The sequence below is a fragment of the Myxocyprinus asiaticus genome, chromosome 7, assembly GCF_019703515.2.
Source record: "Myxocyprinus asiaticus isolate MX2 ecotype Aquarium Trade chromosome 7, UBuf_Myxa_2, whole genome shotgun sequence".
Taxonomy (NCBI): Eukaryota; Metazoa; Chordata; class Actinopteri; order Cypriniformes; family Catostomidae; genus Myxocyprinus; species Myxocyprinus asiaticus.
In genome coordinates this window covers 14282121-14300762 of record NC_059350.1, presented here as the reverse complement: position 1 = coordinate 14300762, position 18642 = coordinate 14282121, and the positions used below count along the sequence as shown (strand labels likewise).

Here is an 18642-nt window from a genome sequence, read left to right as displayed (position 1 = left end):
TTGGAATACTGATTGATCTCTCAGAGCAAAGCAGGGTTTCCAGACACCCATAATAGGAGTACAGTAATTAAGTTTTCTGCAACTCTAATTAGTATTTGATTGATAGATGTTTTTCAATGATCAATGTCAATAATGTAATCTAGAAAGCAGGGTGGCTGATGGCCGATATAAATCCAAATTATTATAACAAATGAGACTAAATTACTTTGTAAATTAAATTGTAAATTGGACATTTAACACAATATTCAGTCAAAATTCATTCAAATTTTTGAAAACAGAAAAATGTCTGTTTGTCTGTTTATACAATATCCATTGTATAAACAGACAGTTTATACAATGGATATTGTCAGTATTGACTATGGAGCTAGCAACATATCTGTTAATAGTAAAATTATTACCTGGGGACACATTATATAAAATGTGTCTTTACCACATTTTCAAGGCATCAAAACAATACAAATAAGAAAACAAATAACAGTTATGACACAAACAACACAATGAACTCAAATAGCAGAAAGCAACAGATGATCACTAATGAGTGAATTACTGGAAAGCTGCCTAGACAGATCAAACATGCAACAATCCAACAGTCCCACTTTACAATAAGTTCTATTTGTTAACATTAGTTAATGCATTATGTACAGAATCATGATATAACACTGAACATTTTACAGCATTTATTACTCTTGGTTAATGTTAATTGCATTAATATTTTAATATTAACTAATACATTTTAATATTACACAAGTAATATATGCACTCACCGAGCACTTAATTAGGAACACTAAGGTCCTAATAAAGTGCACGATGTGATCTTCTGCTGTAGCAAATCTGCCTCAAGGTTCGATGTGTTGTGCATTCTGAGATGCTATTCTGCTCACTACAATTGTACAGAGTGGTTATCTGAGTTACCGTAGCCTTTGTCAGCTCATACCAGTCTGGCCATTCTCCGTTGACCTCTCTAATCAACAAGTTGTTTCCGTTCGCAGATCTGAAGCTCACTGGATGTTTTTTGTTTTTGGCACCATTCAGTCATGGCACCATAGAGTAAACTCTAGAGACTGTTGTGCTTGAAAATCCCAGGAGATCAGCAGTTACAGAAATACTCAAACCAGCCCGTCTGGCACCAATAATCATGCCACGGTCAAAATCACAGATCACTTTTTTTTTTCCCCCAATCTGATGGTTGATGTGAACATTAACTGAAGCTCCTGACCCATATCTGAATGATTTTATGCACTGCTGCCACAAGATTGGCTAATTAGATAATCTCATGAATAAGTAGGTGTACAGGTATTCCCAATAAATTGCTCAGTGTATATAGTGTATATAGAAATTAACATAGAACAAGATTAATAAATGCTGTATTTTTCATTGTTAGTTCATGTAAACTATTGCTTTTATAAATGTTAACATATATAACCTTACTGTAAAGTGTTACCCAACGCAACTTCAAAGGTAAAAACTGAGAAGGAAGAAAGAAGTGAAAGAGATACACTCACAGGACTCAGAGGAGGAGGAGCAAGAGTAGGAAGGAGGCAGCAGGCTGCGCAGAGCGTCGAAAGGTTGAGGGGGAGTTACTCACTTTGGTGCCTGTATGCCACCTCCCCCGACTGAGGCCGAGGCTTTGCGGACCAGGCGGTACTGCATCTCTGCAGCTGCAGCACTAGAATAAGATAGAGACTTCCCCAGCGGTGGGGGGTGTGGCGAACGAGGGGGGTGGGTGGTGTTCGGCAGGGGCGTGTCAGTAGAGCGGGTGCGGTATGGATAGGAGGGCTGAGAGTGGCCCGAGTCAGAGAGCAAAGGTGGCCGAGAGAAGCGGGGCGGCCGAGTTTGATGGTGATGATGGTGGCGTTGGTGGTGATGATGGTGGGGTTGCAAGTCGTGTAGCAGACGCTCCCGCTCTCGCTCAGCTGGAGGGGGCGGGGAGATGGTGGAACCACGAAGATAGGCGGCGTGTTGCGGGGAGGTGAGGAGGGCGGTGCTGGAGGCAGAGGGCTGGTGAAGCTCTGCTTCCCGTTGTTGGGCGATCTGTGCCGATAGGAAGGGCGAACTGTATCCAAGTACTGCTGTGCGTGGATGCCCTGGCGACAGCTCTGGTGCTGCCGATTCGAAATCTGGGCTTTCAGAGGGCGTAAGCAGACTGTCGTATGACAGGCTGCCGTTACGAGGAGCCGGTGGTGGCGTCTGATTGGCTAAGCTCTTGTAGCTGGTGGAGGTGGTGGCCTCAGATGGTGGGGCATTGTGGGAAGAGCGAACACTGGAGGACCGTGAGGCGCCTACGGCAATCACCGTATGATCAGAGAAGGAGGGATACGAGTGCCCTCCAAGGGCATAACCAGGCATCCCTGAGCCTGGAGGTCCTCCAGGGCCCCCACCTATTCGATCTGCCCCACTTCGCTCTACTCCTCCCCCCTCATGCCCATCCAGACTGGGCTCAGAGCGATAACCCGGCTGCTGACTGGACTGGAGGAGAGAGGAAGAGGATTCTTTAAGACTGTCCCCACGACTCATCTACAGGGAGAGCGAGAAAGAGAGAGGGAGGGAGAGAGACCAAGCAGAAGAGTTTACCAAGTTATAAGGGCAATTTAAAGCTGAATTAAAAGGACATTGAGTATAAACCCCATGGTAAGATAACGTGGGCACTACCACTGGGTAAGTGCCGAGGGGACAGGTTGTTTGAGGAAGTGTTTTCTAGAGCTATTATAAAGAGCCAGCAATAAAGGATAAGACAGACAGAGAGGATAAGCTTGGAAAGGCACGGACACAACACAAGTATTGGCAATAGAGGGCAGAGCACTGTCATTTCTCACAGAAATTTGAATGCGAGTCAATTTTGCCTTGTGTTTCAACAAAATACAGTAAGAAAGTTTAAAACTAAAAGAACAAAGCATAAAAAAATGCTGGTATGGGAACAATATAAATACAAGTAAAACAAAAAAGCTACAAAAAGTGTGTACGCCATGTTCGACGTACATGTTTGAATGATAGTTGGCTTCTTGGAGAGAATGTTTGCAATTATGTTAGATTATAACTAGTCCTAGTAACTGCCTACTTGAGGGACCCTGTATATATTTTATTTATTCAACACTTTAGTAACAGCTGGTACCAAATAGGACAAATAAAAACAAATATTGCTGCACATACATGGTCTGGATGCTGAAAGCTTAGTAGTTGGACTTGTCAGCAGTACTAGTAGTCGTACTGTACCAAAAAGGTTTGCCACATTGTGCTAACTTGTGCTGTGCAGAACTGAATTTGATGCCATCTAAGTGGAGGTCAGGTGGCAATGACCCTGACCTGTGCCCATCTCAACAAAGTGGTCAATACAACAACAAATCAACATTTGCAATAAGCTGAATGTAAAAATAGTAAGACCACACATGTTGCTAATTTTTAATTTCTTTAAACAAGTTAAGCCAGTATATTTTGGATTCCATTTAGTGTTTGTATTGCCAGTCAACAACTTTAAGATCCATTTCAGGTCAACTCAATAACTGTCAAGTGTTTTGACATAGCCGTGTTGACAGCTGTGGTAATTTGCAGACACTCCTACATCTTCTTTAACATTTAAGCAAAAACTACTACAGAAGCAAAAAGAACACTGACTTCCTAGTCTGTGCTGTACTGTTCTTTTTGATCAAATTTGTCCACAAATTCATTGAGAAACATGGTCATAAAAGATCATGCATAAAATGTTTACTTTAGGGAGTTTGTCCATGTGCGGCTTTTAAGCAGAGTTAAATTGAAGCCTGCATAGAGCAGTGTACGTGTTGTTAAAAAAAAATTTGTGCAAATTTTGAGAATGGAAACTCAGAGTCAATGAAATCATGTGGCGTGTTTCTCATCTAATCTTAATCCAGAACTGTAGGGCCAACACTGACACACCCCTTTAGCTTTGTTCACGGCTGAAACCGGCAAAATGTTTCGCATGGCAACTCTGTGAGGACAGATGGGTTGTTTGTACCGACACACATGGGCTTAATTAACAAAACTGGGGTTTAATGAAACACATGGAATAGATTATCTTTATTCTTTTGTTTAATAATTAACTGCATTTGCCAATGCCAAATGTTTTCACTTGTTTTGAGAAGTCAAAGAAAACGTCTTACAAACCTTTAAAATCCTAAAGGGTATGAAATCCTGCTACTGTACTACATAATGCAATAACAAATGGAAACTCTTCTGTTGCATTTACAACATAAATGTATAATGCATTTACTGAAAAAAACATTAAACCACAGATATTAAAGCAAGGAAAGGGTTACTGACATAATAAAACACACAAAAAAATGAACAAAAAAAGAGGTGTACAATGTCAACTTACTGATACTGTTCAACTGAAAGCCACTGAGTCAACCAAATTGGAGGGGAAAAACAATTTAATGGATTGAGTAAAAAAATTAGAGAAAAAAGAAAGGGTTAAAAATATGAGGTACAAAAGAAATCAATTACAGACATGCAAAAGAATGCAAATGATGTTGCATATCAAATGTAAAGGAGACCACCACCATAGATGCTGACCAAACAAACACACCCTTTTTGAGTGGTTTTCACTGTGGTAATATTCTGTACACGTACACACACGAAAGTTACCTGGTTGGCATAGGCGTGTGTAAGAGCAGTATGGTTCTTGCCCGGGCTGCTGTAGGTAGGCCTGTACTTGAACATGGTGGGGGTGGGTGGAGCTTTATTTAACAGACTACTCTCTGCAAACAAAGACAAATGAAAGATTAGATTTGAATTGGATTCTAAATGACTTCTGAGCTTTAAGAGCATGTTGGGAATGTATTAAGTGAAATAAGTTGCCATAAGAGTATTCCAACAAGTTAATTAAACTTCATCTTGTGCTCCATCCCAAATGCTTAATTAATATTCCTACAATCAAAGCTATTAAAGTTTGTCATTGTGATTTGCTCATACCCTCAGAGTGTCCAGAAGGTCCTCGTGACAGTCCAGGGTATCTGAGCTCTGGTTTAGGGGGAGGCGGAGGCTCTGCATCAGTAGACTGGCTCTCCATCATCTCCAAACTGCTTTTAGACTGAAAGATCGCGAGATAGAAGACAAAACATGGATGGTTAATTAAGTACGGAAGCAGACAAAACAGCTGACGACACTAAATGTGGAGCTCTGACAGCGGAATGGCCAGAGCAATTTATGAGAGCTCAGAAGATGCAAAGCATCAAAGTTCAGAGAGACCACAGTGTCCGATAGGAAAATGTGCCACACTGCATGTGCATTCAGAGCTTCCTCACCAGTACTTTCCTTCTAAATGATTCAAAAAAGGACAACATGAAATCAAAATTGACTCCATTTACTTTCTTAATACACAATTCATTGTGCATGTTATTTCAAAGAAAAACATGTCTTTTCTAATCCTTTATCCAAATGTAATAACTTGCGCCGCCTTTGAAATTACTTTCCATTTCAGATGACATCATCAAGCCCTCATTTCAACCCCTCGCCTCCAACTTGTCATATAGAGACCACTTTTTTCTCAATTTGGATCAAATCAAGTCCCGCTCCACAATTTTTAATATCCTATTTTACCTGGAAATGTGTCACATTAAAAAGGTAAAATGGGTTGCAAATGCAGTCAGCATAAAACTGAAGTTGCGACCTACTTTTGTTCCGTATTGTGACATATTTCTGAGGGAAACGGCTTATTGAACAAGAAAAAAATGTAGGGCGGGGACTTGATTATATCCATCGGTTGTTAATTGGGTTGTGAAAAATGGGTGTTGCATACTGGAATAGAGGCAGACCTCAATGCGAGTCTGCAGATGACACACAGACACACAAACACCCCTGCCACCATGCTGCTCATGCCAGAGCCAGGGAAACTAAGAAGCAATCTCATTACCGATCTGTTTTGCCACTGACTTCAGAACCGATCAATGATCTAACTAACATTAATTCATAACCAGCCCACAAACGCATATTGTGGTGTTTGCTTACGAAGAGGCTGGAGCCCAATGCAGATGAATGAGAAACAAGCGAGTAAAAGATTATAATATTTCAACGTTTTGAATCACAATACACTAAATATAAAGGGAAAAAGAACACTTATTCGTGCTGTACATTCCAAGATAACTGCATTAAAAACATGAATAAACTCCAAATGCATCCGATTCGCATTGTATTAAGTAGTGATCAACTCTGGAAGCATTCAGGCGTGAAATATCTTGAAAATGACTGCAAATTTGCCATTATTCATCTTTCAAAATATAATTCAAGCAAGCAGGCCCGTAACCAAGGTAGTTTGGGGTAGACAACAGGGCTTGGGAGGGATACAGCAAAAAAAAGGTCTTCATCTCTGTATTAGCTGCTTTGACGCCAGGTTTGTTTAAATGACTCTTGAAGAGGTGGGGTCAAAACTGACTAAAAACTGGCTCAACTGCAGCCTTGCATAAATCAGCAGAGTCAGTCATTTCACCAGAAAAGCAAGTTGACATTTTGTAATTTAAAAAAATAAAATAGCAAATATGCATGTATGACTCGTTCACAATAAGACCAGTAAAATGCATTAATAAAATACATTCGGTCAATTTTGATTTCATGCAGACTTTAAAGGAATAAATTGTCTAAAAATGAAAACTGTCATCTTTTACTCACCCTCACGTTGCCTTGCGCATGACCTCATTTATACCTGGTATTAAGATGCGTTTTAGGCAATCTGTTTGAAACAAAATACTAAAGATACTAAAAGACAAGTGTAAACGGGATCCAAAATATTTAGATTTGTCAAAATCACGTGACCACATTAGGCTCGTAGTGTGCATGCTCATTTGTAAGAATGCGTTCAAACAGCTGCGAAGGACCACCCAATCACCAGCCAATTAACCACTGCACTAAAGCAAGTGCTTTAAACATTGACAGTTATATGCAGTTTTAAAGGGCCATGAAACCCCAAAACACATTTTTTGAGATGTTAACAGATAAGTTAGCACTCATATGTGTATTGTTAATTGGTAATTTTTTAAAACCTTTTATTCCGGTTTAAACTTCCGGATTAAAAACTAAACTTAAAGCAACGTTATAAAATATGTGGTATATGCATGAACTTTGAGTTGCTATTGGTAGTGGAGTACACTAAACGTCATTCGATTCTGAGCTTTTCTCGCCACTTACTGTCATGTGTGTAAATTAAAAGTGCTTTTTCATTGCAATGGCCACTGGAGGACTATTATAATTTTTGTGGAAATTACAACATTCTTGTCTCCTCAGTGGAGAAAAGGGAAACAATATTACCGTTCAGTGCAATTTACCTTCCAGCTGTGAAGATGCAGTGACTTTCCAAGGACCCGACATATAAAGAAACATTTAAAAGTAAGACCCACATGAAAATCACGTTAGCAAGGATAGCTAAAATTAGTCATAAGTGTTCCCTAATTTCGCCGACCAACCGTAGATTGTTTTCGCGGGAACAGGAATAGAAGCAAGAAACGACCACTCCCCCGGCGAACGGCCAGTATTCCAGTACACGGAACGCCTACTGTTGAAACTTTAGTGTGACGTCTCATTTCCATCTCATCTTCAGTTGAATCTCTAAAACTGTTCTCTGAAATGCTTTCATGTAATGACAACAGTAATTGGGACAGCATTTATTTTATCTTTGTTAAAAAAAATCCAGATTGTACACATGAATAACAAATTAATTGAACATATTACGTTCTTAGGGGAAAAGTGCAATGGATAATTTATCTGATTTCAATACTTATTATAAATGTATTGTTAAGAAAAGTTCAAAAGTATGGGTGAAGGAGAAATACTGCCAAATGTAACATTTTAAAATTCATAGAAAGTAGGAATAAGAAAATCAAGACACACTAAAAAGGTTTAAACTATTTTGATCTATTCTTTAAAACAAGATGACAGGCACTGGAGGCATTATAATAATAATGATGATGATTTTCATGTTTTTTCTTATTTATAGTAACAGCTACATCACTCATAACATGATTCAAACACAGTTCGTTTGCATTCAGAAGGAATGATTAAACGTCATCGAGAACATACTGCTTTTCTCTTGACTTTATTCACAAATGCGATCTTGAGGTAATCAAAAAGGTAATCTGATTACAATGCCTTTTTTATCAATGTAACTGGATTATATTACTGATTACATTTTTTTACTAATTAATCAATATTTGTAACTGATTACACTTTAAAAGTAACTCTCCCAACCCTGTGTAAAGGTTCAACAATATCTGGCCCAGAAATACATAGACTACATCCAAATATATACTGATGGATCAAAATAACCTGAATCCGGTCATACAGCTGCAGTTGTATTTATACCTCAATTTAAAGACAGAATAGCAAAGAGGACATCAGATAAATTTTTTTTACATTTTTACCACAGAGATGATTGCTATTTTAATGGCCCTTTAGTGGATATGTAGTAAGTCATGAAATAAGTGACTGAGGCTAACATTCTGCCTAATATCTCCATTTGGTTTCCAAGGAGGAAAGTCAGTCTTATATTTTTGAAAAAAACATGTTCATTTCTGGGTGAAATAGTCATTTAAGGTTACCTAATCTAAAAATATATAAATAAATTTAAAAAACGGAAATGTGAAGCAGAACCAATGTAGTCTGCAATGTCACACATCTCACGTTTGATGTCTCCAAGACAATGGTGAGAGCAGTGAAATGGAGGTGGACTTTCAGAGGACAAAGTCTTCTCTGACCCCTGTCATTTTAAGGTTGAAGTCACTGATTTAGCACAGACCTCTAAATGTGTTGCTGGGTGTTGCAACATGAACACCCTTGAGGCTTCCTTCACCCTTCAAGTCCTTTTGGCACACAGACTTTCAGTGAGTAATTGGCCGCAGCATCCTCTGCACTATAGTGTGCTAGGGCAATGTTATCAAGACATTGGATGCCAAAAGATTCAGCAATCTTATCAGAGAGATGCTTAAAGTCCTGGAATCAAAAGTGGACCTCTGAAGGTAATGTTGCAGAGTTGAATACTGGGCAATCTCATGAACATCACTAATCAACCGCTTCATTTGCTACTGCACAGTGGAGCATAGTGTTGCTCCATTCCTTCCTTTTGCTATCAGTCCTTACAACTTGGCATGCTACAAGCTGAGTCCTTAAATTTAGAAGCTATTAATGCAGAAATCCAGATATTTTAGAAGGAAATATCATTGCTTGCAAGGTAGGAAAATAATTACATTTGATGTAAGCTCCTCTCCTATCATACTTTGTTGCGGTGTCCTAAGTTCCATGTCTAGTGTGACCGCAGCTTAAGACTAACACTATCTATAAAACAGTTTTAAATGAAGTAAAGCAGTTAATTACAGAAGTTTAATACATAAGGTTAACAACAAATCCTAGCCAAAATGTTTGAGAAATATCAATACAGTGTTGCCTTGCAAGCACAGTAAAAATGTCAATAAATCTAACCAAGCATTCCAAATAGGTAGTTTCCGCAGCTCTTCGAGAACATAAATTAAATGACGTTTCACAACACAACCTTTCATTATAGAACAAGGAAGTATTTTTGATAGTTTAAAAGCTGGTCTACTTTTCAGAAATATTAACGCTAGTCTTCTCTCATCCTCAATCACATGGTAAGCTCTGCTGAAAAGCTGCTCTCTTTCCAGTGTGGTGGCCAGAGAGTGGATTTGGACATGGTAGCTTGCAAAATACAGTAGTGCACTCTCTGAAATGGGCCTTTTTGGCTCAGACAGCAGCATTTGCACCTCAATGGCCGAGGTAATGCTCATGGCCATAGCTTAGTGTTAACTGCTCACTGAGTATTTCATATAAAAAAAAATAAATAAATAAAAAACGATTTAATGCATACTCTTGATGCATGCGCCATTTTAAGTAGCTATTGGGCAGTTTAAAGTAATAATTCACCCAAAAATGTAAATCCTATCAAGTAATTGTCTGGCTTTTTGGAACGTGACAAACATGGTCACTATGAACCATCACCGCATGGAAAGAGCTGTGTTAAGACTCTTCAAAAAACTTTACTTTAGTGTTCCACTAAAAATATTAAGTCATATAGGTTTGGAATGACATGAGGGTGAGTAAATGACAGAATTTTTATTTTTGGATGAACTATTCCTTAAAAAAAAAATGCTGATTCAAAGAAAACCCTTGAAATCTGTGCTTCTGATATCAGACAGCTGGAGAGCAAAATAGGAGGATTTCTTACCCGATGTAGGTCTCCTTGGATTCCATTATCAAGCACTTTGGCGGCCAGCTGAGCCTCAGTGAGCTGTGGCCGGAGGAATGGAGGCTGAACAGACACGGTCTGAACCTTCCTCTTTCTACCCAGATACCTGAAAGATCAGAATACAAAATTGTCTAACAACTAGAGCTGTCAAAATTAACATGTTAACGCATGCAATTATTTAAAAAAGTTGAACGCATTGATTTTTCTTAATCGCGATAAACGCATTTATAGTCAATACAGCATAAACCAGCAAACACTGGTTGGAAGTAGTGCCCGACCGATATTATCGGCCGATATTAGCCTTTCACCGATATATCGGTACCGGCGTATATTTTACCGATATGAAAACTTTTTTTCAGAACATATAATGCAGAAAACAATACTTTAGAATTGGTGTCATAGCGTAGTTTGTCCAACAGAGTGTGCTCCGACTCCATTGTTACAGAGCTGACTCTGAGCTGATGGTGCCTCTGCAGACAGGGCGGAGTTAAACGGTGTGGATTTGAGCGATCTCTTCTCATTAAATTGCTAACTAGTTTGTGAAATACATACTGGAAAGTTAATAAAAAATTACCCCATCATTTTATATAACTAATATAATGTTAACCCTGTCCCTGACAACCATGTCACTCATGTTTATCACATCTGTTTGCTGTTAGCCAGCTATAGTTTGTCAGTGCAGTCAGTAATGTAGCAGATTGAAATGTAAACATCAGAGCATCTTTTTGCAGCTCAGCAGACAACGGTGCAGTGGTGGATTGTGTGTGGCGAGTGTCGATTTCATGCTTTGCTGTTGCCTAGTTGGTGAGACACAATGCTGGAAAGTAAATAAAGTCCATCTTTTACTCTCCGTGACAACAAGTTTATAGCTAACTAGCGAATCACATAGCTACTTTCATTGTTGTCAGCTGAGTGGAAGTTAATGAGTAAACATGTATTCACTAGAATGTTTTGTTCAGGATTCACAGTTTGGTACCCCCTTCAACCGAACAATTCCAGTTGTTGCATTTACAAAATGTAATATTTACAAGTCTGGTTTTCCAGACATTAAAATAGGATACATTATAAAAGTAGATTTTGTAAATGGTATATTTGCCCTGTGTAAATAATAATATATAGGAACTGTATCTAAAATAAATGAGGGGTGATACATACTAATACAACAGGCTGGAAAAATAGACATTTATTCATTTTTATAACATATATATATATATATATATATATATATATATATATTTTGAATGTGTTGAAACTTGACACCGGGCGACGCACCCTAAAAACGGCACCGTTACATCGGTTTCATGCTGAAGAGCTGCTTAAACCTTTTTTTTTTTCTCTCTCTCGTAAATGTAAATGAGTGTAAATGCCAACACCATATATGTCGAAAGGACTGATGCCTGTCAACCAAAACATGAGCTCATTGATGTCATTAAGTGAGTCTGCTTTTTCATTCCATCAGTTACTCCTGGTCGGAGGCTGCCGTATATATTTAGTTTACCCGTAGGGTTACGTCCTACATCAATTTAATGGTGCAACGGTCAAATATTTAGTAGAGCGTAAATTGTGACTTGATGCCCATTTTCGCCACAACTAGGCTAAGCTGTAACGTACGTAAAGCAGGTGCAACCGGCCCCTGATGTTTATTTAGCTATTTATTTTATTTTAATTTATTATTTATTTAAATGGTCAGCATTTGACAGATACTAAACAGTACTGATGTTTATTTAGCTATTTATTTTAAATTTTTTTATTCATTATTTTAATGGTCAGCATTTGACTGATACTAAACAGTACTGATGTTTATTTAGCCATTTATTGTATTTTTATTCTTTATTTAAATGGTCAGCAATTGACTTATACTAAACATACAATACTGATTTTTATTTAGCTATTTATTGTATTTGTATTTATTCTTTATTTAAATGATCAGCAATTGACTTACACTAACAGTACTGATGTTTATTAAGCTATTTATTGTATTTTTATGTATTCTTTATTTTCTCAGTGTTCCATTTCTAGAATTTGTTGACAATGTATAATAATAGTAATAATGTCAAATGTTCTTTGATAAAAATATTAGTTTAAGAAAGCAGCCTTCTGAGTACCTTTGCATAGTCATATCGGTGCAAAATCTGTGCACAATCCACATAGAAAAGGTCTGTTTTCATTCCAGCTCAAAAATTAGCTATATCGGTCACCATATCGGTAATCTGTGAATTTTCCCTCTCTAAAATCAGTATCGGTCTCAAAAATCCCATATCAGTCAGGCTCTAGTTGGAAGGGCGGAAACTTTGTGATGAGTCAGCCTGGAATCATTACACTGACACACTTCACAAACACACAGCAGTGATTCAGTGTCAGTGATAAAGTGATGGGGAAATGAGCTCTTAACGCTATTTGTTGTACAAAACAATCCTAGACTGAACTTGACAAATTATTTAAATAAGGCGCATTTTTAAAAACAAATTTTATCCTCTTTTCTCCCAATTTGGAATGCCCAATTCCCACTATTTAGTAGGCCCTCATGGTGGCGCGGTTATTCACCTCAATCCGGGTGGCGGAGGACAAGTATCTTTCTGAGACGTCAATCTGTGCATTTTATCACATGGCTCATTGTGCATGACACTGCGTTGACTCCGCACGTGGAGGCTCATGCTACCCTCCGCGGTCCACGCACAACTTACCATGTGCCCCATTGAAATCAAGAGCCACTAATAGTGACCATGAGGAGGTTACCCCATGTGACTCTACCCTCCCTAGCAACCGGGCCAATTTGGTTGATTAGGAGACCTGGCTGGAGCCACTCAGCACATCCTGGATTCAAACTCATGACTCAAGGGGTGGTAGTCAGCATCAATGTTCGCTGAGCCACCCAGGCCCCCCCTAAGTAAGGCGCATTTTAATAACCACAGAAGCACAGCAAGAACGACGTTTATGTCTGCAAGTGCTTTTCATATGTAGTTCAAAGTGATGCTTGATGCTGGTGCTGACGCCCTGATGCGAATCATAAACACGGTTGAGAGTGAGAGATGAGAGTTTAAGAGATTTAATGTCCATTGAAATGAATAAGCAACCTATGTGGAACTAGTTCTTTCAATTATTCAAACTCCAACAGAGATGTTGGGAAATGTTTAATGTTACTTGAATTGGTGCTATTTACGTACATTTCTATCTTTACACTGTGGAAGGCTTTGTTTGGAAAATGTTAATAAAGCATTATATTGTTACATATTGTTTTGTTTTCTTTCCCAAGAAGGAAATAAATAAATTTTGACAGGAAAAATAAATATATTTAGAGTAAGAGTCAAATTTCAGCACTTTCAAAATCTGCGATTAATCACGATTAACTATGAAAAATTATGTGATTAATCACGATTAAAAATTGTAACTGACAGCACTACTAGTAGCTGAACAGTTTTACATTTTACTTAATAGGCACAATACCAATATGCACATTTAAGTCAGAGAGGTGAAGGCATACCTGGGTGCCTGTGAGCTGCACAGAACATGCGAGACATTCCTCAAGCAGCCATTTGTGAAGGGGTTCACGCCTCCCCTGAACTTTCCTGTCACCTACAAAGAGAGAGTTGACCAACAAGCCATTACCTCATCCATTAATTTATCAGCTATTTGTCATTCATCACATTTGTTCCAACCAAAGGGACTTGCAGTACATTCATTGTAATGACAGTGACTTGCCTTCAGGCCAAGTTTTGTAAAGGGTATAAGGGGTGTTCACACACTGACAGCGATTAAATTGCTGGAGGTCTTCATGTCGTTGTAGTGTTGTTTCCTGGTAATTTTTCCTATTCGACTGAAGTATATACACTGATCAGCCACAACATTAAAACCACTGACAGGTGAAGTGCATAACATTTATTATCTCACTACAATGGTACCTGTCAAGGGGTGGGATATATCAGGCAGCAAGTGAACAGCCAGATCTTGAATTTCATGTGTTGGAAGCAGGAAAACTGGGCAAGCGTAAGGATCTGAGTGACTTTGACAAGGGCCAAATTGTGATGGCTAGACGACTGGGTCAGGGCATCTCCAAAATGGCAGGTCTTGTGGGATGTTCCCGGTATGCAGTGGTTAGTAGCTACCAAAAGTGGTCCAAGGAAGGACAACTGATGAATCGGCGACAGGGTCAAGGGCACCCATTGATGCACGTGGGGAGCAAAGACTAGCCCGTCTGGTCCAATCCCACAGAAGAGCTACTGTAGCACAAATTCCTGAAAAACTTAATGATGGCCATGATAGAAAGGTGTCAGAACATAGTGCATCACAGCATGCTGCCTATGGGGATGCGTAGCCGCAGACTAGTCAGAGTGCCCATGCTGACCCCTGTCCACCACAGAAAGCGCCTACAATGGGCACAGAACTGGACCATGGAGCAATGGAAGAAGGTGGCCTGGTGAATCACATTTTCTTTTAAATCATGTGGACGGCCGGGTGCATGTGCATTGTTTACCTGGGGAAGTGATGGCAGCAGGATGCACCATGGGAAGAAGGCAGGACGGCGGAGGCAGTGTGATGCTCTGGGCAATGTTCTGCAGGGAAACCTTGGGTCCTTGCATTCATGTGGATGTTACTTTAACACGTACCACCTACCTAAAGATTGTTGCAGACCATGTTCACCTCTTCATGTCAATGGTATTCCCTGATGGTAGTGGCCTCTTTCAGCAGGATAATGCGCCCTGCCACACTGCAAAAATTGTTTGGGAATGGTTTGAGGAACATGACAGAGATCAAGGTGTTGACTAGGCCTCCAAATTCCCCAGATCTCAATCCGATTGAGCACCTATAGGATGTGCTGGACCAACAAGTCTAATCCATGGAGGCCCCACCTCGCAACTTAAAGGACTTAAAAGGATCTGCTGCTAACGTCTGGGTGACATACCACAGGACACAATCAGAGGTCTTGTGGAGTCCATGCCTCAATGGGTCAGAGCTTTTTTGGCGACACGAGGGGGACCTACACGATATTAGGCAGGTGGTTTTAATGTTGTGGCTGATCGGTGTATAACTATCAGGCAGTGGGTCACATGAGCATCACTATCTGTACTTCCACTGGCGGTCACTCGAGCAGCCTCAAATCGCTGTTTGCGTCACATTTCTGTCAGTGTGAACAACTCCTTAATGGTGACTACACAAGACTCCAATTGCAATAACACTTTAGTGAAACAGAAATTAAAACCTTTGTGTTGGCAGTCATTATCATTCTAACAATAACATGACATGAGTACAGACATGATAAAAAGTTGTTTAGTTGTTTTAAATGAGCAGAGACAAAGCTAAGCAAAAAGTAGAAAAAAAAAGTGAGAGTGAGACAATAAGACAGGATACCAAGAGGATACCAAAAGATCAGCAAATTCAGCCCAGACAAAAAAAAAAAATAATTAAAGAGGAGAGATAGAAAGGAGGAGACTGATTTGGGAAGAGGATTAAAATGAGATTATAATCTAGGAGGACTGCGAGAAGGTCATATTTATTAGGATTATAAAACTGCTTAATAGGGATTTTAATCCTAGTTTCCATCACCAACATGATTACTGACAGGACACCAAAAACAAACACGGGCACAGAAGATTATGATTGCGCATGTCACAATCTTTTCCCTCTACACACACACACGTACAAGAATACTTGCGACTAACCTGCTCATTGGTGGTCCTGCCTCTTGCCACCAGGACAACATGAAAACCAGTGAGGCCTGCTACTGGGATGAAGAAAAGCCCAGCAACACACATGACAGCCATACTGATTAAGAGTCAAGAAGGCAACGACAAGGTTTAAACACAACAACACTCATTATTCAACAACTAAAGCTCTCACCTAAAGACATAATTTTTGTCTCATATGAATAAAAGGGAATATACTGTACCTATTAAAGTGAAAATGAAACAGCAATCCATTTTTTGTTTAGTATTGTGATGTAATTGTGCATGAAACAGAAAAAATTCAATGAGAAAAAATTTGACTTGTTTGGATCTTGGAGCAAGATCTAGTGGAGCAGAAATTACACACTTCAGCTTTAAGAAAGTAAATAGGGGACATACTGATTTTATGTTGACTAATCTGATATGGAAGCACAAAAATAAAACGGTTGTGTTAGGATACGTGACAGCTGAATGCACTCTGTCCAGTTGCTGGGTGTGGTAGAGAATGAAGAGCAGGCCGAAGCCGAACACGCCCATGATGTGAGCCGTCAGAGAGAGCAGAAACAGGAAGAAGTAACGGTAGTTTCTCCGGCCAATACAGTTATTAACCCATGGACAGTGGTGATCAAAATCCTGTGTGAAGAGAGAGGGCACGTCAAAGCAGACTGTGTGGGTGTGAATCATGATGGTGAGAGAGAGAGTGCATAAACTTAAGGCTGTCCAAAGCAAGCACACTTCTCCACTTAATTAACAAGAATCGATCAATTGAGCCTGCAAAGCTTTAGTCAGAGCATGAGTGGACAGACTGATTAATAAAGATTTATCCTTAGAAGGTAAAAAAAAATACAGTTAAAAGAAAGGCAAAAAGAAAGAACTGTCATGTCGACTGTTTTGACGTTTTGTCGACCGTTTGCTCATGCAAGTATTGGAGATGTCTTGCATTCAAATTTTTAAAGCTATAGCTGAAAACAATACTGTAAATGAATAAGATATGTGTGTGCATGTATTTGTACCTCCACACAGTTGTCGCACACAGAACAGTGTGAGCAGCGTGGGGGTCTGTAGAAACGGCAGGTGGAGCACCACTTCATCCGCACCTGAATGCCTCGAATCTCCACCGTCTTATAGAGAGGAGCCCGGAAATCATCCTCTTTATCCTCATCCTCCTCAGCTATAACACACACACACAGTTTAACATATCAGCATCTAGAGTGGATTAAAAAAAAATCCAAATGGAACTTCCTGCTTTCCTTTAAAGATTGATTAGGCTAAGGTTCAGTTCAACAAGGTCAGTTTAAGTAGGGGAAAAACTATTCTATTTCCTGACCAAAACTACACAGATTCCAAGTTAATATATAAAACTCACTCAGAGAGTACTAACTAAATAGGTGAATATAAAATGTTTGTTTCCTTCATGTATGTACTAGACATTCTTTCAGATGCTACAGCCATATATTCAAGCACACAGACACATTCTACAAATTTTTTTTTTTACTACCTCTAGGGAAGATGCCAGGATCCATAAAGGTGGCCATACAGAAGTTGGCCAGCACAAACAGAAATATAATGCCATTGTATATCGGCACAGCAACTGAAAACTGCTCCGAAAGCCAAGGGCACCTGAAAGAGAGAGAGAGAGGTGAATAAGACACAGGGTGAGATACTCGGGATTGAAATCACACCATGTTTTTTTTTTTTTTTTTTTTTTTAGTCTGCTAATGGTCTTAAGAGTCCTAATTTAGGGAAAATAAGCTGTTTGTCAAGGGAACACTGCCCAACATTTTGGACTATGTCTGAGTTACATTAGATAACTTTTTGCCACACCTGAATGAATTACCATCCATAAACATTTATTGGCCATGAAACTGTACTTCACAATATTTATATTAAGAAATATGTTTGTGACCCTATGAAAATGGGATTATTGAACAAGAAAGGTCAATCAGTACATTTACATGAATTTTAAAAGTTCGATTTCAGTCGGACTAAGACAATAAATCGTCTTTTTAAAATGTCATGTAAACACTTTAGTCCGACTGAAATCGTACAAAGCCGATGTATGCAAAATCAGACTAACAAACCTACACTCACTGAGCACTTTATTAGGAACACTATGTTTCTAATCAAGTTCCCAATGTGGTCCTTTGCTGTTGTAGCCCATCTGCTTCAAGGTTCAACGTGTTGTGCATTCCGAGATGCTATTCTGCTCACATTTATACAGAGTGTTTATCTGAGTTGCCGTAGCCTTTGTCAGCTCGAACCAGTCTGGCCATTCTCCGTTGACCTCTCTCATCAACAAGGCGTTTCTGTCCGCAGTACTGCCACTCACTGGATGTTTTTTTGTTTTTGGCTCCATTCTGAGTAAACTCTAGAGACTGTTGTGTGTGAAAATCCCAAGAGATCAGCAGTTACAGAAATACTCAAACCAGCCCACCTGGCGCCAATCATACCAAGGTCGAAATCACTGAGATCATTTTTTCCCCAATCTGATGGTTGATGTGAATATTAACTGAAGCTCCTGACCTGAATCTGCATGATTTTATGCACTGCTCTGCTGCCACATGATTGGCTGATTAGATAATCGCATGAAAAAGTAGGTGTACAGGTGTACCTAATAAAGTGCTCACTGAGTGTAATGCAATTTTAGCTTAGCTTCATCCAGCATGTACTGTATACACATTAAATGGGACCGCAGTTGGCCTCGGAGTTGTGTTCCATCTATAGTGTTGGTTCAAGAGAAACGTTTTAAAGGACCAGATGATATATAAATGGCACAGTTTAAAATAA

The 18642-nt window shown here is 39.3% G+C and overlaps 1 protein-coding gene across 2 annotated transcripts in view; it reads right to left on the bottom strand.

Moving 5' to 3' along the window:
• zdhhc5a (zinc finger DHHC-type palmitoyltransferase 5a) overlaps positions 1-18642 on the bottom strand; it is a 42669-nt gene that overhangs the window by 5236 nt on the left and 18791 nt on the right. Inside the window, exons 3-11 of one of the 2 annotated variants that reach the window (XR_007897703.1) lie at positions 17354-17475; positions 16869-17026; positions 16316-16488; positions 15853-15955; positions 13677-13768; positions 10175-10301; positions 4924-5041; positions 4597-4709; positions 1503-2514 (exon numbers count right to left, since the gene is read on the bottom strand). Coding sequence is in view for 1 of the 2 variants with exons in the window: in XM_051702629.1 (XP_051558589.1) it covers positions 1586-2514; positions 4597-4709; positions 4924-5041; positions 10175-10301; positions 13677-13768; positions 15853-15955; positions 16316-16488; positions 16869-17026; positions 17354-17475 (1935 nt within the window). In the remaining variant the exon portion in view is untranslated. The remainder of the gene's footprint in view (positions 1-1502; positions 2515-4596; positions 4710-4923; positions 5042-10174; positions 10302-13676; positions 13769-15852; positions 15956-16315; positions 16489-16868; positions 17027-17353; positions 17476-18642) is intronic. The other variant, XM_051702629.1, reaches the window with a different exon arrangement.